Source organism: Aulonocara sp. 'chitande type north' Nkhata Bay, linkage group LG8 (assembly GCF_057382095.1).
Source record: "Aulonocara sp. 'chitande type north' Nkhata Bay isolate Kocher_YH1m ecotype deep benthic linkage group LG8, A_spYH_male_GT1.1, whole genome shotgun sequence".
In the NCBI taxonomy this organism is placed as follows: Eukaryota; Metazoa; Chordata; class Actinopteri; order Cichliformes; family Cichlidae; genus Aulonocara; species Aulonocara sp. 'chitande type north' Nkhata Bay.
In genome coordinates this window covers 12,228,514-12,256,090 of record NC_141351.1, presented here as the reverse complement: position 1 = coordinate 12,256,090, position 27,577 = coordinate 12,228,514, and the positions used below count along the sequence as shown (strand labels likewise).

The following is a 27,577-nucleotide window of genomic DNA, read 5'->3' as shown; positions in this document are numbered from 1 at the left end:
TCTTTGTTCTTCTCCATTCATTTCTAGATGAGACTCCCTTCTTAATGGTGGTTAGGGATACTGTGATTTTTGGCATTCCCCTGGATCCCACAGACCCTTCCAACAATGCAATGACCCCAGTGTCTGGCATCAGCCAGGGGCAGGATATTGACTTTGATGATCAGGAGCAGTTTGTCTATTGGGTGCAGAGCACTGTGAGTGGAGGTCTTAAACTGAAGAGGCGGAAAGAGTTTTATAACATGCAATAGATTTGAGTGTGAAACATGCATAGATTCTAAGATGTCTTATTACAATCAATTCATTATATTAGGAAGGAAATTGTATTTCATTTTAAATTTGAATAAGTTTAAAACAGAAGAAAAATGAGATCAGTGCACATCAATAGTACCTGCAGATTCTGAATAATTATTTTAAATTAACTGACTCTTTTGTTCTCATGCTAGGATTCAATTTGGAGAGTGAAAACCGACGGAACAAACAAAACTCAGTTTGCTCCAGCTGCTTTCATGGGCTCACCGGCCGGTCTGGCTTTTGACTGGATAGGCCGAATAATGTATTACACCAATCCCACTGCCAAAACCATTGAAGTAAGCATAGTGAGACACAGAATCATTTGATTATCAATTACTGATAAGATGCTGTCATGCCTAGGCTCACTTGTACCTGCAAACAAGTAAACAACACTTGAATTAGAAGAGATCAGAAAACACCGTGGCAAAAAAGATTAAATACAGATGTCGTCATGATGTTGTGTTTAATTACCAAAAATACCCCAAATCAAATATACTCATTTCCTTTTTTTTCCTTTTTTGTTGGATATTATTGTGGTATATTACTATTTTATTTTATTTTTATTATTATTATTTATTAAATTGATATATTTTCAAATTTTTGTTACTTGAAGAAGTTTAGTTTAGCAAATTATTACAACAACCTACAATTAAAAATGCTATGCATGGTTAACTCAGAGGTTTTGTATCTTTTTGATTGCAGGTTATGATTTGCCTTTTGTTCTTTTGCATTTATTATTTATTGGGGGATTTTTTTTTTTAGTAGACGTAAATAAAATACAATGTCGCACTTAGGTTATCCGTGTTGATGGAAGTGAGCATTACAGGAAGATCCTTATCACCTCTAACGGAAAACCAGAGGGAGTAGGAGAGCCCATTGGAATTGTGCTGGATCCAGCCCGAGGGTAAATCACATGTTCATAAAAATTAATAAATACATATAATTACCTTGATCAGCGCTATTTAGTTTGTATATATTATATGTAGATAGTACACAGCACACAGCACCCTCATTACCATTAAGAAGACAATAGTTGGCTGGTGAATATGTTGGCAATATATTCCCCTCACTTTTGCTTCCTGTGACATATATAACCCAATTAAAACAGTAACTTGGTCCAAGACGTCATTTAACTGAATGTCTACATGATTTTTTTATTTCATGATATTAGAATATTTTTCCATTTTAGTGAAACTAACCTAATGTAACGTTTTTAGCGTAAAATCTAAGAAATCTCTGTTTTTTGGACTTTAACATCCTATCAGCATTAGTGTGGCACCAGCAGCAAATCTTGCGCATAGGTGTGACGTTTGACTGAATGGGAGGAGAAGTTGGCGGTATGACTCGCTGAGATCACATCACTTGTCATGTTTAACCTTTCCATCCACAGAAAGTTATTTTGGTCAGACAAGGGGTCGGACAGTGGAGTTCCTCCAAAGGTCGCCAGCGCTGACATGGATGGCAGCAACCTTGTGAACCTCTACACAGGCAGCATGGCTAACATAGGGTTCATCACTGCTGACATCTCCACCATGAAACTGTACTGGGGCGTGGCTGGCACAGGGGTGGTGAGTACAAGTTACCTGTTTAATATGTAGACTTTAACTAGAAATGTGATCACTTTAATATTTTCAGTTCGTTCTTATTTTCCCAGATTGAGCGTGGCACTATGGACGGGGCAAGCCGTGTGACAGTGGTCAGCAGTCTGTCCCATCCATGGGGGCTGACTATTTACCAAAATTACCTCTACTACACTGACCTGGACTATGAGGTCATTGAGAGGGTGGAGAAGGACACTGGCACCAATATGGTGGTGATGAGGAGCGGCATGTCTGGCCTCCATGGTCTCAAAGTGCATGCAAGAGACAGTATGTGAATCAAGTGTCTTTCAAATAACTACAGAAGTGTCCGTTCTTTGGGTTTTTGGTGTTCTCATGCAGACTGGTTAGATTATATAACAATTAATACCAGCCAGTGACTGAGGGAATGATATTTAGGGCTAATTTTATTTCTTTTTCTGAATCTAGCTTTTTGTGTTTTGCTCATAACATTTTCTTGTTTTTCACAAAAAGTAAATGATCTTTCATTTTGGGAGATTTCACTTGTGTGTGCATACTAGAATATACAATACTGTCTATGTTTGTGGGGTTTTTTTATTGAACATATCTGTACGTAGTACTATATTTTGGCCTTTTTTCTATTCTCTTACTCATTTTTTTTTTCACTTTTCACTTTTTCTAATATATCTCTAATTCACTTTTTGTTCCTGTTCTTTGTGCTGGTGGAACAAGTGAATTTCCCCACTGTGTAAATCAAGTCTACATCTATGTCTTTGTCTATGTTAAGATGCATTTAAGTCTAGGACTCCTGACAAAAAAGGGTGCGTCACCTCTGTGTTTGAGATAGATCGCAGAATACGAAGAAGACAAGTATGTGAGGATATTGGGAAGCAGGTTTAATTAAAAGAAAAAAAAAGTCCAAACTTAGTTTATATGATCAAAGATTTTCTCTTGCTGAAAGTCACAGATTCGGCACAACACAAAAATTACTTGTATAATATCAGTCAAACCCTTTTCATGTCAGGAGATCTGGTATAAATTCTTATTCTCCAGTCAAATATGGGCATCCAGTAACGCTGGCCTTCGCCACCCTGTCTTTTCCACCTCAGACTCAGCAGGAACCACTAATGCCTGCAGCTCCAACAACGGCGGCTGTCCGCACCTCTGTTTGCCCAAACCCGACAATAAGAAGACCTGTGCCTGCACTACAGGGTTTCACCCATCTCCAGATGGCTCCAGCTGCCAAGAGTATGAATCTTTCGCCGTTGTCTCCACTCGCTCATATATCCGTGGCTTCCACGTAAACAGCTCTGACCACTCTGAAGCTATGGTGCCTGTTGGCGGATGTATGTTGGCTTCTTATTGTTGTGAAATATGAAGTTCAAACCTGTTTTCATATTATATAGCATAGATTATAATCATCAACTTTCCGTTAACCCAAGTTCCTCTCTGATATTTTTCTCAGCATCATATGTCATTCATGATAAGGTGGATGCCCACATTAAATCTGGCTATGTGTACTGGACTGAGAACAGCACCTACTCCACATACAAGGGTATTTTCAAAGCCAGAACTGATGGAGGGCATTACACCAGAGTTCTCCCTTCAGGAGTTGGCGTAAGAGGCATTCAGGGTCTGGCTGTTGACTGGATTGCAAGTATGTGGCAACATCCACCAACAATTTTATCCATCCACCTCCACTAGCATTAATGTAAAATGTAAAGAATCTACAAAAATAATGTAGAATTTCTCTATTTACTTTTTCAGATAACTTGTATTTCACCAATGCTCATAAAACCGAAACCTACCTGGAGGTGATGGCCATCAACACGACCTTCCGAATGATTCTCATTAAGTCCTCTGAGGATCAGCCCCGGGATGTGGCTGTCAGCCCTAAACTTCGCTACCTCTTTTGGACTGATGCTGGTCAGACACCGAAGATTGAGCGGGCCTTGCTGGATGGCACAAACCGCACAGTGTTGGCATCAGAGAGCTTAGCGTCACCTCGTGGCCTAACAGTTGATTACAGTAATAACTTCCTCTACTGGACAGATGATGTTCTTGATATGATCTCACGCATGGCCATAGACGGCACAGAGAGGCAGATTATTCGGTATGGGAGCCGGTATCCATCTCCAATGGGACTAGCTATATTAGGAAACTACATTCTGTGGGTGGATAAAAGGCTTGGAAAGCTCTTCCAAGCCAGTAAGGACCCAGCCAATACCGACCAGCCAGAGGTGAACATTGAATTTGCCTAATTTAGCACACAGTTGTAGTTTTAGCTGTCATTCTCTCCAGTGATAGCTTACAATAATATAAAGTACAGGTAAACAGAAAATCCTCTTTTAAGAATCTGGAAATTAAATACATCTGATGTCAGTTTTTGGTTTACTTGCTTAATAGTTAAGCTATAATATAACATAATATAATAGTGCTCGTCAAATTTAGCTTGGGTACATAAGAACCGTTTTTCTGTCTGTAGTATTGTAAGAGAAAGTTTGAGCTAACAGCGAGCAAAAAATTGGCATACTTTTTGTGATAGCAGTTGGAATTAGTTGTGGGCATTTAACAATCATTCTTCACTTGTGCTATGCCTATGCTATCTGACAAAGAAATAACAACTTTTGGTGTTACCAGGTAATCCGAGACAATCTCGATGAGCTGATGGACGTCACCATCTTTGACGCACATGTCCAGCCTACATCTGCCAATCTGGTAGGATTTAACCCATGCCACGAAGACAACGGACGCTGCCAGCAGCTCTGCTTTGCCATTCCAGACAAGCAAGGACCTAAATGCGCTTGTGCCCACGGGACACTTCTTGGTAATGGAGTATCATGTGGTTATGAACCGGATGAGTTCTTAGTTTTCTCCACAGGCTACACGCTAAATAGCCAGAGGTTAGACCCAACGGATCATAGTCTACCCTATCCAACTGTGACCTTGGGCAATGGCGTAATGGGCCTGGATTATGACTTCCGAGAGAAACGAATTTTCTTCATGCAGTATGTCGGGATAGGTCGGAGCAGGATTGGCTACATCACCACAACATCTGTCACAAGCCCCCCTGTCACTATCATCTCAAGTGAGTTAAGCATTATCACTCTTCACATTCATCATTTCATTTTTCTCATTTGTGACTTTATTTAATTTCAAATCCTCTAAATGCTGCTTAGATTTGGACAATCCAGAGGGTTTGGCATTTGACTGGATAAACAAGCGTCTTTACTTCACCGACAACTTTAAACGTAATGTCCAGTCGATCGGAGTAGATGGAGGTAACCGGTCAATCATAGCCCCTGCAAACTGGCCCAAAGGCATCGTTGTTGATCCATGCTATGGGTAAAAGCAAACTAATATTCTCAAATGTCCAAAGATTGAAGATGACTTTCAGATATTAAACATGCTATCAAGTATAGCTTTGAGCTCCCTCTTATTACTCTGTCTGATGCTTCTCACTTTCCAGTTACTTATATTGGACTGACTGGGGATCTCCAGCTAAGATTGAGAGGGCAACACTGGGTGGAAGCTTCCGGACTGTCATCATCAGCACGGGTCTGACATCACCCAACGGACTGTCTATAGACTATGAGGAGAGGATGCTCTACTGGGTCGATGTTTCACAGTATGTCTAGTTATTCTCATATAAATTAAAAATTAGGAGAGAGACAGATTATGCAGCAGATTTTCTTTTCTTTTTTTAAATTTCTTTCTACAGAGACAAGATTGAGCGGTCGACCCTGACTGGTGAGAATCGAGAAGTGATCATGCAAGGGCTCAGCTATCCATTTGGTATAACTGTCTACAAGCAGGATATCTTCTGGACCGACTGGACTGAAAGAGGTGTCTTCAGGGCTAGTAAGAATGATGGCTCTGGCTTTACAGTGCTAGCCCAGAATCTGGAGTACCTACCAAAAGACATTCACGTTCATGCTGAATCAAAGCAGGAGATTTGCTCCAGCTTCTGTCAGCAGTTCAACGGTGGCTGCAGTCATGTCTGTGTTTCTGGTAAGAGCAGGCTTTTTGATGCACAAAAAGGCACCAAATCCCACCTTAAGTTGTGTAATAGACAACAGGAAAAAGACAGCAAATATACAAGGAATCTTACCTCAGGTATCTGTGTTACCTGTGGTTTTTCAGGTCCCGTCGGCCCTGAGTGCCAGTGTCCTCATGAGGGGAACTGGTATCTGGCAAACAATGGCAAAGACTGTATACAAGACACGGGGAAACGCTGTCAGGCAGATCAGTTTACCTGTCTCAATGGTAACTGTATCTTAGCACGCTGGAAGTGTGATGGCTACAATGACTGCCACGATAACAGTGATGAGCTCGAGAGAGTTTGTGGTGAGAAATCTGGACATTTTTTTTTCAAATTGTCTTATTTAAACAGACAAACTTAGCCAGCCAAGAAGCAAACAGCTATACCAACATCTGCAAAAGCCTTCATGTTTCTTTTAACCCTTCCCCAGCCTTTCACACCTGCTCAGCCACAGACTTCACCTGCGACAATGGGCGCTGCGTCCCACTCAGCTACACCTGTGACTACACAAATGACTGTGGTGACAACAGTGATGAACAGGGCTGCCCCTTCCCCACATGTAACCCTGCTACCGAGTTCACCTGCGCTAACGGACGCTGCATCAGCGCCAGCTTTGTCTGTGATGGCTACAACGACTGTCGGGACAACGCTACCTCCGACGAAATCAACTGCCGTGAGTAATGACGAGACTAATTGTTGGGCTTAAGATTTGATTATGTTAAACAATGAGATGGTTACTGCAAACACAGAAAAAAATAAAAAAAAAGATGAGATTGAAGTCACTGTTTTCTCCATCCGTTCCTCCCCAGAAACTAAAGTTGGACAATTTCAAGTCAAATACTGTGCCCGTACTCACACCTAAAATGATTCTATATTGCTAAATAATAATGTTATAAATAATGTTACGTATGTAGTGTCAAAGGGCTGCCAGTGGCCTTGGGTGAATGATCCGATCTGGTGTCTTTACAACATCTCTCCAGCTGATCGTACATGTCCCAATGGCCAGATCAAGTGTGACAACACCAACATCTGCATCTACCCTGGAAACCTATGTGACGGCTTTAACAACTGTGGAGACAACAGTGATGAGAATCCTCTCTTCTGTGGTGAGCTGAGTCAAAGAATGTAGCTTCAGCTGATTTGAACTGCACATCAATAAAGATGTAAATCTATGCAAACTTGCGCTTATGTGTGTTACAGCGGGGCGTACATGTGCTCCCGATCAGTTCCGTTGTGATGTAGGAAAGTGTATCCCTCAGACTTGGGTATGTGACTCCATCAAAGACTGCACTGATGGGACAGATGAACCTCCCTCTTGTGGTGAGTGCTCAACATTAGTGCAGCTAACTTAAATTCAAAGACTTTTATACTTTAGGTTTGATGTGAGTTTCCATAGTGACTCGTGTTTTGCATAAGGAAGACACACTTGTATGAAGCAAGCCAGCCCTTTTTTTCTCTTTCAGTTCACACTTCCCATCGTCATTAAAATGTGATTCTGTGTTTTCTACTGTGCAGAAGATATAATCAGAACATGCAGTCCAAACCATTTCACTTGTACCAATGGAAACTGCGTCCCTGAGTCACTGGTGTGCGATGGCAACAATGACTGCTGGGATAACAGTGACGAGGCTCCTGAGCTGGAGTGTGGTGAGACACCAGTTAGATATGTCGTCATTATTTGTGCAGCGTTAGGCTTCTCAATATTTTGATTCGTTTATATAATCTCAGGTTAGCATTCTCACACACTTTCATCAATTTTGCTTTTTAATATCATATTGTCACCTGGAGGCCAACGAACCTGTAGTTCTGACCAGTTCACCTGTCCGACCTGGTACCCGGGCCATCCACGCTGTGTGCCTTTAAGCTTTGTGTGTGATGGGGAGAAAGACTGTGCCAATGCAGCTGATGAGCTCCAGAACTGTCCCAACCGGACCTGCCACATGAATGAGTTTGCCTGCGCCAACGGGCTTTGCATCCTCATCCCCTTCCAGTAAGTGTGGCACATGTGTGATTGAATAAAAGTAGAGATGCGTTTACTGGTCTCGAGACAAATTCTATTGTCAGGCAAGTAATTAATCACTACTCTTCTGTAGCTGTGATCGCGTGAATGACTGCGGAGATGGCAGCGATGAGTTGCGCTGTACATATGATACCTGCAGCAGCAACCAGTTCACCTGCAGTAACGGAGCCTGCATCTACTCTTTCTACATCTGCGACGGACAGAACGACTGTTTGGATGGTTCGGACGAGGCGGACAGCTTGTGCCTCACGCCTCAGCCCACCTGCTCTCCTCAACAGTACATGTGCAAGTCGGGAGAGTGCATCGATTCCAATAAGGTGTGCAATGGACAGAAGGACTGTCAGGACGACAGTGATGAAAAAGGCTGCGGTAAGAGGCAAACAAATATGGAAAACTGTGGGACATTTTTGATAGAATTTATGAACTGTATTTCCTTGTCATACAGCATCTAAAAGAAACTTTGGTTCCACAAATCTTCACATGCATATGGTTAAAGTATATTTAATGAAAAAAGATAAGGTGTCACAAAAAGTATATTTGTCAATCAGACCAAGCCTATGTGCTTTCATATTTTATGAAAATGTTTGCTTTTATAAATATATGTATATTTATACAGGTTTCTTTGTGCTACATATTATAAATACTGATGATTTATTCTGAAAAGATGGAGTATGTAATGAGACGTATTTGTCTGTCTGTCTGTTTGTTTGTTAGCAGTCCAACATCCACAGTTTTCAAGATACACATTTGCAGATTTTGTGACAGTAGACACAAAAAACAGCTCAGGATGATTTAATTTTGGTGAAAATCAGAGGTCACGTCAAATATGAATATCTGTGAAAATGTTTTATGGATTGTCCTTAAACTTGACAATAAAATAGAGGGCCTTGGGGGACGTGAGTACCTGGGTTGGCTAAGCAGGCCAATCTTGACCTTCAATGTTTGCACCAAAAGTCAATTTAAATTGAATCGAATTTTTTTTACAGTTTATAGAAACCAAAGATTTCAGTCAATCACCTCCAATCACCTCCAATCATGTGGGCAAAGATAATAAAATACGCAATTTTAGTACACAATACTTTAAAGTCATGAGTCAAAGGTCAGGGTGACACAAATGAGGAAAAAGGCTCATTTGAGATTCCATTGGTTAATCTCCACATTTTAAAGCAATATATTAGTCAGTGGAAAACATAAGCACTGTCATTGTTTGAGCTCTTTTAAAACATTCTTGTTTCAATACAAAATTATACAATTTCACTATGATAAACCATCAGAGTTTTAGTATAGCTCTTGCCCTTCATGCAGAGTTGTGCTCTTTGAGTGCTCTTGTTACCTGTATTTTTGCTGCAGGTCTTAAAACCTCATCCATATTCTGTCTTTGCTCAGCTTCTCACTTTTTCTTTATTCTCTTTAGGAATTAATGAGTGTCTCAACCCAGCAGTCCACAAGTGCGCCCAAATCTGCACTGACACCCTCACCGGTTATTACTGTTCCTGCAACCCAGGCTACCAGCTCATGCCAGATGGCAAAGCCTGCGAGGACCTCGACGAGTGTGTCAGCACACCCGCCGTCTGCAGCCAGATCTGCGAGAACAGTTTTGGCTCATACCACTGCAAATGCGCCCCAGGGTACATCCGCGAACCGGATGGACGCACCTGCCGTCAGAACAGCGGCATCAACCCATACCTCTTGTATACCAATCGCTACTACATCCGCAATTTGACCACTGACGGGTTACAGTTGAGCATAGTCCTGCAGGGCCTGACAAATGTGGTGGCATTAGAATTTGATCACTATGAGAAGAGGCTGTACTGGCTGGATGTAGGGGCAGGAAAGATTGAGAGGATGCGCTTCGATGGGAGCGACAGGGAGACGCTGGTGAGCAACGATATAGGAGGAGCTGAAGGCCTGGCGCTGGACTGGGTTGGCAGGTTTGTAAAACAGGAGAAACCTAATAGATAATAATCTGTTACATATAAGTATTTAGGTCATTAAGTAACAAGAAGTGATTCGCACAATTGGAAAACAATTGTTTGCACATGTACTCCTATTTTATTTTTTATAACTAGCAAATCGCTCTCAGAGCACAAAATACATCCTGAGTAAACACACACACGCACACTTCCATATATAAAATAAAGAAAAAGAGAATATGAATGGGGTAATTTTTATTAACTTTGCATCTATGTGTTTCACAAACAACATCTTTTTAATTTATATATTTATTTAATTTTTCTCCTTCCTGTCTCCTGCAGGAAGTTGTACTGGGTGGACAGGTATTACAGCTCAGTTCATGTGATGGAGCTGGATGGGCGCTACCAGAAGAAACTGCTGTCGGGACACTTTACAGATAGAAATCACACCTACGTTATCACCAGACCTCGTGCTGTGGCTGTTAACCCTAAATATGGGTATTCACACACACACACACACAGACACACACACACGCACACACACATACAGAGAAAATCTATGATTGACTCTAAAACCAAACGTGTGCAGTTGTTTCTGCCTCCCGGTTTTTAGTTGTTCCCATTCCTTTGCTTCGACTTTTCCTCATCCCTCATTCCTTCATTCCTGCCCTCTTTTGCCCAGATGGCTGTACTGGACCGACTGGGGTGACGCAGCGTATATCGGCAGAGCTGGCATGGATGGAACAAATATCAGTGCAATTATCACAACCAAGCTGGAGTGGCCTAATGCTCTAACTATAGACTACACCAACAACAAGATCTTCTTTGCTGATTCCCACCTTAACTTTTTGGAGTGAGTTCATGAAGTATCCCACAGAACGTTTATTCTGTGTTGCACTGAATTATCTAAACATTGATTTCTCTTTATGTTTCTACATGTGAATTAATCACATTGTGTATAAACCTCCCTATTCTGTGCATCTTAGCTTTGCAGACATGGACGGCCAGAATCGGCACCGGGCCATCGCTGGCTCGCTTCCCCATGTATTTGCTGTTTCTCTATTTGAGGACTGGGTCTACTGGACAGACTGGAACACGCATACTGTGGAAAAAGCTCATAAGTACACTGGCGAGGAGCGTACAGTTATGGGCAACAACACCCATCGCCCCTATGACATTCACGTCTACCATCCCTACAGGCAGCCTCGAAGTAAGTATATGACAGCTGTGTGCTATTATATTCCCGGCATCACAATGGACGGCAGAAGATAATTTATATTTAATCGTCTTATTCCCCAGGTGAGAACCCTTGCTCGTCCCATGACCTGACCTGCAGTCATCTGTGTCTGATCGCGCCTGGAGGGCAGCGAGCTACCTGCGAGTGTCCCGATCACTTCATTGGTGTGGCTGTTGGATTTAAGATCCAGTGTGTTGCTGACTGCTCCAGTACCCAGTTCCGCTGTGGGGACAATGAGAAGTCAGTGTGACAGAAAGTCATGATACTTTACTGTACTGCTTATTAACCATCATTAGGGGTAAAAAAATTTTGTACATTTTCTTGTTCTTAGGTGCGTTCCGATATGGTGGAAGTGTGATGGTCAGTCGGACTGTGGTGATGGCTCGGATGAACCTCAGACCTGCCCACCTCGCTACTGTTCAGCTGGCCTGTTCCAGTGTCAAGATGGCAACTGCACCTACCCTGGCTTCCTCTGCGACGGCCACCAAAACTGCCCTGATGGCTCAGATGAGGATGCTGCTCTCTGCAGTATGACAGTTTCCTGAATCCTGAATACGAACTCTAAATAACTCAATCAAATAAAAATTGAACAGAAAAAAATACTTTACGTTTACCAGATTCAAGTTTTTAACTATGATTCTTTTAGGCCTTTATTTTTTCCTTTTTCTCTTTTTTTTTCTTTCTTTCTTTCTGCTGAAAATGAAAGCCTGTTTTCAGGAAGAGGGTTCAATGTTAAACCTGTTTCCTGTCCTCACAGGCGATCACCGCTGCGCTGGAAACCAGTTCCAGTGTAAAAACAAAAGGTGCATTCCTGTGTCCTGGCACTGCGATGGAATAGTTGACTGTACAGATGGCAGCGATGAGGATGCGGAGACTTGCTCCCAGAAGACCTGCAAACCGGGAGAGTTCACGTGTGCAAACGGCCGCTGTGTGCCGTCAATGTATGTGTGCGATGCCCAGGACGACTGTGGTGATGGATCTGATGAGCCGTATGAAGTCTGCAGTGAGTGTTACTGTCACGCGAATTAAATATGTGCCAACCATGATTTCCTTTTCTTTCCCCCATGTCTGTCTGTGATGAGCACAAAAGGAGCAGCTTAATTGATAATAGCCGTGCACTTTGCAGAACCGCACGACTGTTTAATCAAGCAACGACTTATCTGTTTCAGAGATATACAATCGATTCAGACACAGCGCAGGTGTAACCTGGGTGAATTAATGAAGCTGCACGTAGTGTTGATTTTTCTAAATTTAAGTTGCACAGTCAATCCCTCCTCCCCCTCTTCCGTCTGCTTCTAATTACTGTCTGTCTGGCTCTGTCTCAACTCATCCTCCCTCATTATTTCTCACCCTCTTGTCACCTTGCAGACTTTATTTTCGATCTTACTACTAATCTCACCACTTTCCTTCCATCCTTTGCCTGATGTCTCTGTCGCCTTGTCTCCACAGTGGGTCCAGACTACAAGTGCGATGAGGATACAGAGTTCTCCTGCAAGACAAACTACCGCTGTATTCCTCAGTGGGCCCGCTGCGACGGCTCAAACGACTGCATCGACAACAGCGACGAGGAAGGCTGCGGTCAGTGCTCATGTGTCAGCAGACGTGTCGGGGCTGTCAGACCAGCTGCATACTGCACATGTGTCAAAATCTTAAATTAGTTCCTAAAGATCTGATGATATTGTGGTGTACTTTAAAAGTTCAAGCTCTGCAATGCTTGTAGTTTCTAATCCAGAAAAAGAAATCTGAATACCTTTACAGATCATTTGCACCACTCAATCATTAAATAACATATTTATTCGTTTCAGCCTTGGCTGTAGACGACTTTAAAGCTCCGGTTCCAAAGATTAAATAATAATGGGTGTAATGCAGAACAGTAAAAACAAATAGCAAAGATGCATCATCCTATATAGACAGAAATTACACTGTAAGAAGGTGGTCACACACAATTAGTATTTATTAGTGAAAATGTATCAAGCTGTGTTAAAAAGGCTAAAAACCCATGAAGTTAAAGCTACAGTGTATAAGATATCACCACCAGATGTCAGTAGAATGCAGATTGCAGTCTACTGACAATGTCAGGAATAAATAAGCGTCCTTTTATTTATATTTCCATGTCTCAGAGCCCTGACCGCGATGACATCTTGGCCACTATTTGCAAGATTGTGGGGCTTCCACAAACTGGCGCCGACTTCTATGTATTTTTAATGGATTAATTCTAAGTTTATGAAAATGCATCAATCTGTTGGAAGCTGTAATAACACACTGATCAATTTATATTTATGAGTACAACCTTCTTTTATTCTATTAAGTAACCTAAAAATTGACACACTTTACCTTTAAGTCTTTGGTTTCAGCAGGTTAAAAATCTTATTTCCCAAAATGTTCTCATGACCACATGTTCAAACACCTTTTGTGCTGCTGCTTTATAACAGAGGAAGTGACCTGTGACCCTCTGGGAGATTTCCGTTGTGACAATCACCGCTGCATTCCCATCCGCTGGCAGTGCGATGGCTCTAATGACTGTGGCGACAGCTCAGACGAGAGAAACTGCCGTAAGTTTTTCAGTTCAATCTGTTTCAAAAAATGTCTTCTTATTAAAAATGTTTCTTCTGACTGCTTTTTACTCATGTAGTTTGAAGCCTCATATCACAGCGGCCACACATCTCATATTGAACACGTGTGTGTGTGTGTGTCTCTCTAGAGCCAAGGCCGTGCTCTGAAAGTGAGTTTCGATGTGACAACGAGCAGTGCATTCCCGGAAGCTGGACGTGTAACCATGTCAACGACTGTGGGGACAACTCGGACGAGCGAGACTGCGGTGAGCAGACGCCTCCTCCTCATGCTAACTCCTCGGCCTCCTTAAAATTACATCCAGCCGTAAACAAAACACACACGGGCGCAAACACACACATCAACATAACATCTTGGCTCTCTTCCAGAGTTGCAGACATGTCGTCCAGGTTCTTTCCAATGTGACTCGGGTCACTGTATCCCCGCTATTCTGCAGTGCGACAACCGACCCGACTGTCTGGATCTGTCAGATGAGACCAGCTGTCGTAAGTTTACAGCGTGAAAATTAATGGCACTCTGGGCCCCCGCAGTTTTATTTATTTATTTTTTTCTGTTTATATGTGTGTGAGGTAATTATTCAGGCTTTAAGGCTTCAAAAGAATGAAAATGTGGCACAACAGTCTAACAGCAGACAGGGATACAGTTTTTGCTTAAAGCTTAAATTGTCATGTTTCGGCTGTGTGGCAGGCAGGAGAGGACCCAAACGCAAACTCACAGAGACAAAAGGTAAACTCAAAAAACACAGCTTTATTGCTGGCGTGAAGTGGGACACGAAAAACAATACAAAATAAACTAAACTGGGAAAACTAAAGCACAAAGAGCCACAGGGAAAAATCACACAGCTATGATGGAGACTACAACACTGACAAAGAGAAACACAGGGCTTAAATACACAGAGGGATAACGAGGGAATGAGACACAGAAGGAGGGCACAGCTGGGAGAAATCAGGACTGGACGAGACAGAGACGCAAAACTAGAAACACTCACATGAGGCATGGACCTTCAAAGTAAAACAGGAAGTATCACACAGAGACGCGAACTAGACACAGTGGAGACAGCAACTAAGAAACAGAGACAAACCATAAGGCAGAGGTCTAAGAACCAAAATACACAGAGGGAAATACTCAGCTTTGAACACAAGAGACTAGACTAGAGGGAGTAACAAAAGACCAACCACGAGAACATAATGCACAATGCAGGGTGACAGAAAACAAGAAACTCAAACATGCAAAGACACACAATAAACAGAACAGAGGGGGCACAGAGAGACATGAAGGGCAGGGGAGACTTAACATGGGTTGAAACACAAGGGGGAACTAATAAGCAAATGAACATAGGAGGCCTAATGAGCTAAACATACTATAAACATCAAAATGAACTAGAACTCAAAACACTGGGTCCTAAGACCCAGGATCGTGACATAAATGAGGTGAGAAACACAATAAGATGGTTTAAAACTGCATATTAGTTTACCCCAGTAATTAAACCACAGAGTAGCTATACAAGATTTATCCTTTTTTCACATTTGAACACACATTGAATAATTTGGTGTGGTTGAACTTTGCACCTGTAGGGCTCTGGTCATCCAGGAAGTGAGATCAAACCATCAACTGCAGTCATTTCCCTGCATTCTTTCCTTTTCTCTCCAGTCATTTTGTTAACTATTATCCAATAAAGCCATAACATGCTTCCAAATTGATTGTAGACTGAAAACCAGTCTTTGTTATGTGCATCCTGTAAATGCCAATTTTCCCAGATATTAAGATTAAATCCAGAATACCTTAGATAAATTGTAACTGCTATTTGAATATATGAAAGTTGGACAATTATACAAGCATTCCATCCATCAGAACACCCTTTTGGGTGGAGCGTTAAGGTATTCTTTCAGCTAACAGTTTAAAGTCAGAGATATGTCTGTTGATATGTTCCTCCAAGGTAATGTAACCAGGGTGGCTTCATTTGCTGTTGATGAAAGCTGCAAGCCATCCGTGTCTTCACTTTCCACACTTGGATTTATTCCTGTTTGCCCAAAGCGCCTCTGAAATGGTAACAGTGGGAATTCAGAGTAATTGCTGTATCCTTGTCTCTGTAAAATATGTAACCATACACTGAAAGAAAAAAAAGTCCCCTCAGCTCTTCTCACATCCAGCAATCTCAGATTGTCTGTGATGATTGAAGAAAACTCTCTGCCGCTTGGACCCATCTGTTTTTGCCTCATCACTTGGTTCCCCTATGCTTTCTCTGCATGTCGTCCTTTGATTTCTGGGAACATGTCAGTTTTTGTTCTTCTGGTTGCCATGCAGCAGCAGCAGCAGCAACAGCAGCAGGGCTGTGGAAGGAAAGTGGTAATAACATATTTGTAGAAAATAGAAAAATCTACCCACCAGCATGTCCAAAGACGGCACAAATCAGAGAAAAGTTACCAGCGATAATTCAAATAACTGTGGCATTAAAAAGAAAGTTAAAAGAAGTGGACCAACTTTGAAAAGGGGCAGCTTTAAGAGAAACAGTGACCAGAATGGTGTGCAGTGCTGGTTGGTTTTATTTCTCCACTGATATATCTCTTTAAGAAAGACAGTTTAAAACACGACCTTGGTAAAGAAAGGAAAATAAATCAACTGATTTTAGTAATAATGTGCAAACTATCTCTCTTATTTTCCCGATCTTTCCAGCTACTCGATACCCTGGAGGCCGTTACTGCCCTGAGTACCAGTTCCAGTGTGCGAACCACATCTGTGTGAACCAAGGCTGGGTGTGTGATGGCATTGATGACTGTGGGGACAGATCTGATGAGCAACTCAACTTATGCCGTGAGAAGCTTGTTATTTATTTTTATGTATATCTATATAGATAGGTAGATAGATGTGTGAGTGTGTATATATATGTGACTTTCTTTTAAATGAAAGTCACACACACACACATAGATATAGACATTGGGCTCAAGTCGCATTTGCTTGTGTTTAACCAGTGAACATCACCTGTGAGATGCCATCTCGGTTCCGCTGTGACAACGGCTACTGTGTCTATGCTGGAGTGCTGTGTAATAAGAAGGACGACTGTGGAGACGGCAGTGATGAGAAAGAAGACCTCTGTATGACTCCCACTCACACATTCCTGCAATCTGCATATTTTAGCATGACTAAAAATTTACATTTAAATGCACAAATCTGATCAGTTATTGGACGTAATTGGACGTAGAGTAATGGAAAAGGACAGCTGAACATTTGGCAATATAGAGGGATAAACATTGATGTTTTGTAGTTGCCCTCTGCATAAACTATGTTTAGTGTACTGTGTAAATATATGGTGCCGTGAAAAAGTATATGTCCCCTTCTCAGTTTTGTGTTTTTGCATATTTTTCACATTTACATCTTACAGACAATCAAATTCATTTTAACGTTAGACCAGCCAGAGGAAGTACAGAATGCAGTTTATACTATCCTGGCCCTTTTCCTGTCTTCCTCCCCAACCCCAGCTGATTATGGCAGATGGTTGCCTCTTCCTGAGCCTGGTTCAGCTGGAGGTTTCTTCTTGTTAAAAGGGAGTTTTTCCGTCCCACTGTACCACAGTGCTTGCTCATAGGGTCACATGATTGTTGGGGTTTTCTCTGTTTTCTTTGTGTTATTTTAGGGTCTTTAGCGTGCAATATGAAGCATCTTCAGACAACTATTATTGTGATTTGGCACAATATAAATAAAACTGAATTGAACTGAAACTCAAGAGTACTGGGGTTATGTAAACACTCCAGCATAAAGAACAAACAACAACAAAAGAATAACGTTTATTGTGTAGTGTTAACATTTTTTTGTGATCTGAAACATGTAAGTGTGACAAATATGCAGAAAAAACAACAAAATAAATCAGAAAGGGGGGAAATACTATATGTGTGTGTGTGTGTGTGTGTGTGTATATATATATAGATATATAGATATATATATATATAGATATATATATAGATATATATATAGATATATAGATATATATATTAGGGGTGCAACGATACACAAAATTCACGGTTCGGTTCGGTTCGATACTTTGGTGTCACGGTTCGATATTTTTTCGATACAAAAAAAAATGTTCATGCCTTTTTAATTTGTCATTTATTAAAATTATAAATATATATTTTAACACAAAAGTACAGTTTTTAAATTTAACCCTAACCCTTGTGCGTGTTGTTTTTTAGCTCGTCATATTGCAGCCACAGAAATTCTTTTGTCCATGAAACCATAAAGCTGCACTTTCTTTTTGCCTTATAGTCTGATTTGTCATAACTTCTCCGTTTTGTGGTAAGCTTTTCTTTGGCTGTCACGTCTTCACCCTGACCTGTCTTATTTGGCTCAGCAGAACTAAAATATATATCTGTCTGTGAAGGTTCTCAATCATCCAGGTCATCGTAGTGAAATATATATCCTGCCGCACTCACATAAGCTCAGCGATTCTCTGCGCGATCAACCTCTCACATGTTTAAGCTGCGGGAGATTTCACTTGTCATGTTTGCATAGTAAGCTAACAATTAATAAGACTATGTCAGAGGAATTGGTGCACAAATCATCATCACTCACAGATCAGTGCTGTCGCTCTCTATACACAGTTCGCGCGATTGCAAAGTGAAAGCAAAAAAACAAGCGCAAATTCAAACACGATTTCAATATGTCACATATTGACAGTGGCTCACCCAATGACATAATTACCCAGCTACATTTCTGAAAGAATGCAAAAGCATTGACATATATTTTTCCTTCCTACAATAGCCCGACAGGCAGGGGAGAGATAGCCCCGGGACGTCGGGCTAGCGATATTGCGAGCCCTGTATCTGATTGAGGAATCACTCATCTTTGGAAAAGAGAGTTTATTACAGAGAAATGTCTCTTTCCAAAATAAAAGCTATACTATCCGCTTCTTCTGGGCTATATTCTCAGCAGCATATTAAACATATCAGGTCTCCATAAGGAGAATCCTGTGCTAACAGCTGTCTAAATGACTCTGCTAAAGTTTGTAGCATGCATGCTTGTTGTTTTTGTCTTTGCACTAGGATGATGTCGGTGTAAATGTGCAGTCATATTCGTTGTGTTCCCACTAGTGCTTTCAGGTTAATCTCGTTGAAATAACCTTAACGCCACAACATGGCAAATCTCCGTTAACGAGCTACCCTATACAGAGGGGCTAGACGGCCAACACGTTAACGAGCTAACTGCGCTAACACACTAGCTCCCACCCATGTAATTGAGCATTGCATGGCACATCCAACATACTGTTTTACTTTAGTCCATGACTCGCTTACCTTCAGGGTCATACGTCACATGAAAACCAAAATAATTCCAAACGTCAGATCTGAATGAGGGTGGGGAGGTCCACTTCTGTCTCGCTAGCTTGCCCTGCGCTCTTCCTTCTGACGATGCTGTCTGTGTTGAGCGCTCAGTGAATCTGCGTTCGACTACTCCGCCTAGGCTGCACTCTCGAGCCTAGGCGGAGTAGTCAAATGCAGATTCACTGAGCGCTCAACACAGACAGCATCGTCAGAAGGAAAGTTGATAAAATAAATTACAAATTTTGTATTGTTCTTTTTTTTTCTCCCCTTTGGTTTTCTTTCTTTCTCTCCCCCTCTTTCTTTCATTCTTTCCCCCTGTCCTATCCCACAGTCATGTCTGTCCCGTTTGCAACTGAAAATAAAATAAATTCATAATTATAATAAAGGTCAATCAAATGGACCAATATGATGATCCACTTAAAATAAATCCTCTTGGCATCTTTCTTGGCCTCAAGACAACAATTCTGATGGCTATAGATCCAAACGGGACACAAAAAAAAAAAAAAAAAAAAAAAAAAAATTTGAAAAAAAAAAAAATTTGAAAAAAATTGTATTGTTCGATACATATGCGTACCGAACCGAAAGCACTGTATCGAACGGTTCAATATCGATACGAATATCGTTGCACCCCTAATAAATATATATATATATATATATATATATATATATATATATATATATATAGAGAGAGAGAGATATATAGATATATAGATATATAGATATAGATATAGATATATATATCATTCCTTTTTGTATGTGAACATAATCAGATTGCATATTAGTTTCAGCAAATGCACCTCTTATCATGGGATTGTCAGGCATTAGTCCAAACAACAATGCTAATCCTGAACTTTCCTCTTTAAAGCCAGTCAAATGGGAAATCCCAAAATGACATCAGTGCTGAAACATAACAAGGATAAGGAATAAGTCTGTTGTATGGAATTGTTACACAATCAGCTTAAACATCAATCAGAGCAAATTATTTTGAGAGGAGATTAAATAGTTTGGTTCAGAGCAGAGGTGGACATTGGCTTGCTCATCTAAATCCACTTGTTTGTTGGCAGGAGACAGTAAAGATGTGCAATTCTGTGATACACAAGCATGAGTGAAAGGCGTATATGTGCATCACGAAAGCATGTTTACGCTTTAATCTAGTGGGAGGAGTTGTGTTTGAAAATTTAGAAGTAAAGAGCTTCTAGAAAAAGCTCTGAATTTAATCTTAGATAAGTGGAGGTGACGCTTTCAGAGGTGGGCTGTATACCCACTCAACCATTTCTGAATACTTGTGCTGATGATTCATCTCGACTGTGTCCTTCACAGGCCGCGAGCCCACACTGGCCCCCTGCACACTGGAGGAGTTTAAATGCACCAACGGACACTGCGTGCCCCTGCAATACGTGTGTGACCACAATGACAACTGTGGAGACCGCACAGACGAAATGGGCTGCAGTAAGTGCCACAACAAAAGACTTCTTCAGCTTCCTGGCAGGAGGACAGCATCGTCTTTTCACTTTAACTCAATGGCTGGAATTAAATGTTCCTGGGAAAAAACAGCATGAATCCTTTAGGACGAGTGATGATGGTGTTTTCACGGAGCTTTAATAAAAGATTTACGGTGTTTTGGTTCAGGCAGAAAAACGAATCCAAGTATTATATTGACCAAAACAAAAACAAATGTATTGTGCAATCAGTAGGAAATATGGCATGGATCTATGTAAAATATTACATAATTGAGATTATGTGCTCTTCTACAGAAAGAGGAGATATATTCTCATAATCAGAGAGAATTATAGGATAACAGTATTATAACTGTTGTCAAATTAATGAGATTTTTGCACAGCACAAATATAGATAATTACTTCAATATTCTAATGAAATTTGCCACCCAGGACATAATAAAAATCATCTGGTCTTTACTGGGTCCTAAAATAACTTAAACATAACCAGACATGAACATCAACATGACATGGTCTCATTATTTATTTAGCAAAGGTTAAGCTAAAGAAGCAGTAAGAACTAAAGGCCATCATTTAACAGCTTTTAGACCCACTTTTATCAGCAATAGTAATCATTTTCTGTATGAGTTTATTAGTCTTTCACGCCACTGTGGAATTTTGTCCCACTCTTTGTTACAACATTGCTTCCCTTCATTGAGGTTTGTGGGCATTTGTTGATGCACAGCTATCTTAAGGTCCCACCACAGGATGTCAAACTGGCTGGACTTTGGAGTCTTTTCTTTTTCAGCCATTCTGTTGTAGATTTGCTTCATATCATTGTCCTGTTACACAACCCAATTTCAGCCAAGCTTTATCTGTCAGACAGAGGAGTTTGTGGCTCAATGACTGCAACATGCCCAGGTTGTGTGGCTGCAAAATGAGCCCAGATCATGACCTCTCCACCACCGTGTTTAACAGCTGATATGCTGTGTTTGTTTGTCCATGGAAAAACATCTTGTATGTCAAAAGGACATTGTTCCTGAAATCTTGTAGTTTATTCAGTTGTAACTTTGCAAACTTGCAATGTCCTTTTTGTAGAGGAGACTGTTTTTCGGGCACTTCCATAGAAGACATACTTGTTCAGTCTGTTTCTAATTGTGCTGTCATGAACTTTAACATTTAACGTGTTAACTGAGGCCTGGAAAGTCTGAGAGGAACCTCTTGGGTTCTTTTGTAGTTTCTCTGAGCACTGCAAAGTCTGACCTTGGGGTGAATTTCCTAGGATGTCACCCTTTTAAAACACTGGCAACTGTTTAGCTCTTTTAGTGCTTTTTTTAGATTGACGGGCAGCAGCAGTTCCTACTCTGAGCTGATGTCTTTCTTCCTAGCAGTGCTCCCAGCCAGTAAACTGTAAAAACATCTGCTTCTATCGAGGTGCTTACACATATGTTCAGTGATGGTGAATACATTTAACCAGATTACTGGGTTATATCTGAATTAATCTGCCTGTGTAAACTAAGCCTATAAGTAGCTCTTGCGTGTGGCTCAAAAGCTGTTTTTTGCACGTTGTCTGTCCTCCAGATTTTGGCCTCGATCGCAACTGTGACGAGAATCTGTGCCAGCATGAGTGCACGAACCTCGATGGCACAGGCTTCATCTGCTCCTGCAGGCCCGGATACACAGTGGACCCAGACAGCACCTACACCTGCCTGGGTACACACACTCATACATACATGTTTATGATAAATATACATGTCTAGTTAAATATCTGTTGGGTAAAACTCACACTCCTTCTGATCCTGGCTGGTGATTTTTTTCAGACATCAATGAGTGCGAGGTGTACAGCACCTGTCCTCAGGTCTGTAAGAACACCAAAGGCAGCTACGACTGTGAGTGTGCCCCCAGCTACAGGAAAGTGGGCAATGGCAAAATGTGCGAGGCTGTGGGTAAGAAACCGCTGGGTTTTCTTTGGAGCTGAGAAGACTTCACAGCTACTGAAATATATTTTTGGCCTCATTACAGTCTTCTTTCTCATCTAAGTGTGAAAAACAGATTCATCAATGATTTAATGGTGGGTCTAGTTAGCAGGCATGCCTTTTCTCTTGCTAGATTTGAAACAGCAAGAATGCTGTTGTAAGTAATAACTGTTGTTTCTATTGCTGTTAAAAACTACCTACATCATTTATACATTTCATATATTTTACAATGTATATTTTATAAAAAGACAAGTAGATGCAGGCCATACTGATTATTTTATTGGTGGAGAGACTCTTAGAAACTCTTAAAGACCTCAGAGACCAGCCTGTGCACCTTAATGAAATGTCTTTAAACAATAAGAATACACTTTTGATTGGTTTTTATATTTTTCAGTGACAAAAACATGTAAACATGTATGTGTGTGTCCAACAGGAGCAGCTCCCATGCTGCTTCTACCGGAGAACATTCGTATCCGGAGGTTCAACCTGCAGACAGAGGGCTACCATGACTTCATCGAAGAACAGGAGCACATCATGGCTCTGGACTACGACTGGGACCACAACAACACAGGATTCAGTAAGATATCCATTGATTAACATCAGTGCTGTGTGATACTATCGATCTGATACCAAGTAAATAAAGTGCCAGTATTGATGATATCAATACTTTTGACCTATAAAGACAACTTGTGTTGGTATTCAGGTCAGTATTAGCATTGGTATCGATAGTTTGACCATAATTAAGACTACCTACTATAAAAACCACATAGTACACCTGGGTGCACACAAATTACACCAACAACAAATGTGTTTTGTCAGGTATGGTGTATTTCACTGTTGCTGGTAAAGACGCTATGCCAGGCGCCATAAAGAGAGCATACATACCATCAGTGGACGATGGCAGTAATAACATCGGTGCTGCTGTTGATCTCGGCATCAAATACATCACCAGCCCAGACGGCATCGCTGTGGATTGGGTCGCCAGGTGAGTTTACCTGATTACAGTAGTTCAGTGCTCTAATGCCTTAATCCTAATCCAAATTTATTAAAATATATTTTATTTACATTAAAGTTTTAGGGGGTTTGCCCATAAAGCACCAGAATGTTTTTCAGCTCTCTGATAATTTTGTTCCTTTTTTAAGAAACCTTTACTGGGCAGACTCCAAGCTGCAGAGGTTAGAAGTGGCCTTCTTGGATGGACGCTACAGGAAGCACCTTGTCAAGACTGACCTGGGTCACCCATCTGCTGTGGCTGTGAACCCACGACTGGGGTAAGATTGCACCTGTGTTTAGATTTTCTAAACACAGGCACACAGTCTGTTAATTTATATATCAAGCACAAAAACATAAGAGAGGAGCTCCCAGAAACACACATGAGTCAGTGCATATACAACAGAGTCACATAAAATCACAGAGTTCTCACCTCTTACACGCTAAATAACGACAGTATCTTTTATGCCAGAACCCAGTTTGCACTGGCCCATATTAGATGTTATTAGCGATTCAATGATATACCTTCAAGAGCAACATATGAAGACTGTACAAATATGAAACATCACAGGACTTCTGTGTTTGCCAAGATGACTGTGATTTTGTATTTGTGGACATAAGCAGAGATATCAGCTGAACATGCCGAGGTGGAGGGTCAACTTAGCATAGGGGGACTGGTTAGAAACCCTGCATCAGTATCAGTGTTGGCCAAGATTTTCAAAATACTTGTAGTTTCAGAATTTGTAGCTGTCCTGGGAAATCTCAATGAAACGGTCTTAATGAGCCGTTATTTCATGTCCGTCATGTTGCTGCAGGATGCTGTACTGGGCAGATCGTGGGACCACAGCCAAAATTGAGTGTTCCTGGCTTGATGGTCAGGAGAGAAAAGTTCTTGTGTCTGATGGTCTTGGGTGGCCCACTGGCTTGTCAGTCGACTTCACCAACAATGACAGAATCTACTGGTCAGACTCCAAGGAGAGCCGCATAGAGTCTATTCTGCCATCAGGAGAGCAGCGTAAAACGGCCGTGTACATAGGTGATCCTAATTTCCTAATCCATCGTTCATATTCCAAACGGTTGCTGTTACTGGAGCTGAGTAAAACTATTCAAACATTTCTGCATCTCTCCCAGATGTAAGGAACCCCTTCAGTGTGAGTGTATTCGAAGACCATGTTTACTGGAGCACTCAGGAAAAGGGCGAGGTGTTTCGACAGGACAAGTTTGGCCAGGGTGACAAGATCAAGCTGCTGACTGCTGGACCCTGGCTCACCCAGGTCTCTGTGTACCAGCAGCAGAGATACAACACCATAGCCAGTAAGCTGCACACTCTCTCACATGTCCACAAATTGTGCATGCAGGGTTTGTTTGTTTACAGTGTGCAAAGCCTCTTCATTTGTATCCATTTTATTTCTGTGTGATATTACGTTAATAGTCCATTAAACGTCGTGAACATTGAGTGCTTTGACCCAGAAGAGCTCTTTTATGTTTTTTTGTGTGTTCAGCATTAGCAGTAATGTGCAGGAAAGTGGAAGAAGGCAACCATGAATAACAGAGGAACACATTATTATTCTATTAGCCACAACTGTAAAGAGAGGAGATTGCCTGGACAATGATGGTGATGATGATGAAACATGAAATATATGTTATTTATTTGTTTTTGCAGTGAAGAATCCATGCAAGGGAACCTGCAGCCACCTGTGTTTGCTCCGACCGGGAGGGTACAGCTGTGCCTGCCCCGAGGGCACCAGCTTCATCCCAGGCAGTAAAACTGAATGTGATGCAGGTGAGAAGAGGAGTTTTTTTTAAATTTCCTCTGTCCTTTTTAATAAAATAGTAGGCATCATGTCTTAGCTGGGAGTGCCAGCAGCTCAAGAGACAGATCATCTGTCAGTCGGAAGGTTGGCGGTAAGACTCCTGCCTTTTTTTGTCGAAGTATCATAGGGCAAGGCACTGAGTCCTGAGTTAAAAGTTCTTAGGCATAGGAAAAAGAACTTGTGTGATTGGATGACTGAGTTCTTAGACTGCTCAAATTAAGTAGAAAAGGATTAGAAGTATTAATGCATCAATTCATCATCAGTTGTTTGTTTTTTTTAGTCTGTGATCTTTCCTGCAGCAATATTGACAACCTTTTATCACTTTCACTGTTATCTACACAGCATCAAATTAACACAGAGTTCAGTGAAGCTGGTGGGACTAAATAGAATAGATTAAATAGATTTAGTAAACATGTGTACTGTCATAAAATCAAGGGCAGTGTTAACTCAGGCAGGCTGTGAAGTCGAGCTCAACCTCATTCGCAGCAGATCAGCCAATTTCTGCTGGGGTTCACATCAGCTGGTAGCTAATAGTGAGGATAATATTATTTCACCATATTGATGTGACATTTTTACTGTAAATGTATTCAGACTTTTATTTTGTGACATTACTGTAACACGTCCTTCCACAGCATGTCTTTTATCCTGTCTTCCTTCTCACTTCCTGTTAAAAGGGAGTTTTTCCTTCCCACCGTTGCCAAAGTGCTTGCTCATAGGAGGTCGTATCCTTGTTGGGTTTTCTTTGTATGTATTATTGTAGAGTCCACCTTACAATATAAAGAGCCTTGATGTGAGTGTTGTTGTGATTCAGCACTGTATAAATAAATTTGATTTGAATTGAATTTTTATATTAGTGTTACATGAACTGAAATTTTGAGCAGGTGTGAGAGACCAACAGTAAATGGGAGAAAGGATAAAGGCCACTGTTCTGCCTGGTTCTGCTTGTAGTTTCTTCCCACTGTCACCAAGTGTTTGCTTAGAAGGGATTGTGGCTTGGGGCTTCTTTCTAATATTGTAGTCTTTACCTTACAATATAAAGCACCTTGAAGGGCCTGTTTTTTGAATTAGTGTTACATAAATAACTAAATAAAGTGACTAAATTAAGCTACACCGTATCATCAGTACTGATGTCTCAGTAATGATTGTTTTCCTGCCATAGCACAGTAAAAACCTCTCAATGTTATGATTGTTCAGGGTTTGATCCACCACCCACCATGCCGCCTCCCTGCCAGTGTCAAAACGGAGGCACCTGCTACTTTGATGACAACAAGGCTCTCTGCATGTAAGATTGTCTTTCCTTTTTTTTTTTCCCTGCCAGCTGTCAAAATAAAACATTGGATTAAATTGCTGTGTTAATGCTGGTGTTAATGTAATGTCAGTGAGATAAAGTTAAACCATTGGCAGTGTTGGAACTGTTATGTTAGTGGTTTGCTTTTTGTACAGATGTCCTTCAGAATGGAAAGGAGATTTCTGCGAGATAAGCGTGTTCCATGTGATTGCATCATCAGGTATGTTCGATTTTAATTAAAGAAAAATAAGATAATAACAAAATAAAAATGTCCTTCTAATTCTAACGAGCTTCTTCATACGTCACTTCTTGCCTGCTTGCCTGCCTCTGTCCCTCCCTGGCAGTTGGAATAGCCATCGGGGTAACGGTGGCGGTTGTGGCTCTGCTGGTTGCTCTGGTCTATGCTGCCAAGAAGAAGTCGAATCTGGCCGAGAGTTTGCGGAACAACTTGCCAAGCATGCCCAAAATGCCCAGTATGCCATCAATGGCTAATTTTCCAAACTTTAGGTAAGATCGGAAAAGTCAGAAATTAATGAAGTGTAACATTCAAACACTAAAACTGGTTTTGTGTTCAGGAATGAAAGTAAAAAAAACCCTCTAATCTGACAAAAATAATAATATGGTTTATAATTTTTTTCTGCTTTTTGGTGGGGAGAAACAATACAATTGAAAATTCACAGATAAAAACAAAACCTATTTTAGTATCATTTTAATCAGAACTTGTGCATACTGTTGGATTAACTATTACAAAAACATTAAAAAATATATTTGGTAATTACCGGTACTGTTAATTTTGAGCACCAGTTCCACAAACCTTACACTGCGTGATGGTCTAACAACAAAGAAGAAATTCATAAGTAAACTTAAAATCAAATGGGAAAGTAAATAAACAGTAAAATCACAACAATGATAAATACGCACTTTTTTTTTTACAAAATTTTATTACAAATATTAAAATAATAAGAATAAGAATTCATATTTCATTTTGATATATTTTAACATTTTTATTCAATATTCAATAGCACTCTGAATAAAAATGAATATAAAAGCAGATCCATTCATTGTATTTAAAGGTTGTTGACAGAGCATTATCAGAATATGCTAGTATGATATTTACATCCAAATAATAAT

General features: G+C 40.8%; 1 protein-coding gene across 1 annotated transcript in view; it reads left to right on the top strand.

Moving 5' to 3' along the window:
- lrp2b (low density lipoprotein receptor-related protein 2b) overlaps window positions 1-27,577 on the top strand; it is a 43,962-nt gene that overhangs the window by 14,402 nt on the left and 1,983 nt on the right. Inside the window, exons 32-75 of the mRNA XM_086303633.1 lie at window positions 28-194; window positions 444-587; window positions 1,086-1,195; window positions 1,682-1,859; window positions 1,946-2,159; window positions 2,960-3,196; window positions 3,316-3,507; window positions 3,618-4,090; window positions 4,491-4,938; window positions 5,030-5,195; window positions 5,320-5,478; window positions 5,572-5,861; window positions 5,994-6,197; window positions 6,323-6,565; window positions 6,873-6,998; window positions 7,093-7,212; window positions 7,408-7,539; window positions 7,681-7,882; window positions 7,986-8,281; window positions 9,327-9,843; window positions 10,168-10,323; window positions 10,508-10,678; window positions 10,812-11,035; window positions 11,125-11,302; window positions 11,394-11,590; window positions 11,820-12,065; window positions 12,512-12,640; window positions 13,495-13,614; window positions 13,764-13,880; window positions 14,002-14,118; window positions 16,307-16,444; window positions 16,603-16,725; window positions 20,263-20,391; window positions 21,960-22,091; window positions 22,199-22,324; window positions 22,788-22,931; window positions 23,174-23,339; window positions 23,497-23,625; window positions 24,160-24,380; window positions 24,476-24,658; window positions 25,008-25,127; window positions 26,353-26,440; window positions 26,602-26,666; window positions 26,791-26,953. Coding sequence (XP_086159759.1) covers window positions 28-194; window positions 444-587; window positions 1,086-1,195; window positions 1,682-1,859; window positions 1,946-2,159; window positions 2,960-3,196; window positions 3,316-3,507; window positions 3,618-4,090; window positions 4,491-4,938; window positions 5,030-5,195; window positions 5,320-5,478; window positions 5,572-5,861; window positions 5,994-6,197; window positions 6,323-6,565; window positions 6,873-6,998; window positions 7,093-7,212; window positions 7,408-7,539; window positions 7,681-7,882; window positions 7,986-8,281; window positions 9,327-9,843; window positions 10,168-10,323; window positions 10,508-10,678; window positions 10,812-11,035; window positions 11,125-11,302; window positions 11,394-11,590; window positions 11,820-12,065; window positions 12,512-12,640; window positions 13,495-13,614; window positions 13,764-13,880; window positions 14,002-14,118; window positions 16,307-16,444; window positions 16,603-16,725; window positions 20,263-20,391; window positions 21,960-22,091; window positions 22,199-22,324; window positions 22,788-22,931; window positions 23,174-23,339; window positions 23,497-23,625; window positions 24,160-24,380; window positions 24,476-24,658; window positions 25,008-25,127; window positions 26,353-26,440; window positions 26,602-26,666; window positions 26,791-26,953 — 8,200 coding nt within the window. The remainder of the gene's footprint in view (window positions 1-27; window positions 195-443; window positions 588-1,085; window positions 1,196-1,681; window positions 1,860-1,945; window positions 2,160-2,959; window positions 3,197-3,315; window positions 3,508-3,617; window positions 4,091-4,490; window positions 4,939-5,029; window positions 5,196-5,319; window positions 5,479-5,571; window positions 5,862-5,993; window positions 6,198-6,322; window positions 6,566-6,872; window positions 6,999-7,092; window positions 7,213-7,407; window positions 7,540-7,680; window positions 7,883-7,985; window positions 8,282-9,326; window positions 9,844-10,167; window positions 10,324-10,507; window positions 10,679-10,811; window positions 11,036-11,124; window positions 11,303-11,393; window positions 11,591-11,819; window positions 12,066-12,511; window positions 12,641-13,494; window positions 13,615-13,763; window positions 13,881-14,001; window positions 14,119-16,306; window positions 16,445-16,602; window positions 16,726-20,262; window positions 20,392-21,959; window positions 22,092-22,198; window positions 22,325-22,787; window positions 22,932-23,173; window positions 23,340-23,496; window positions 23,626-24,159; window positions 24,381-24,475; window positions 24,659-25,007; window positions 25,128-26,352; window positions 26,441-26,601; window positions 26,667-26,790; window positions 26,954-27,577) is intronic.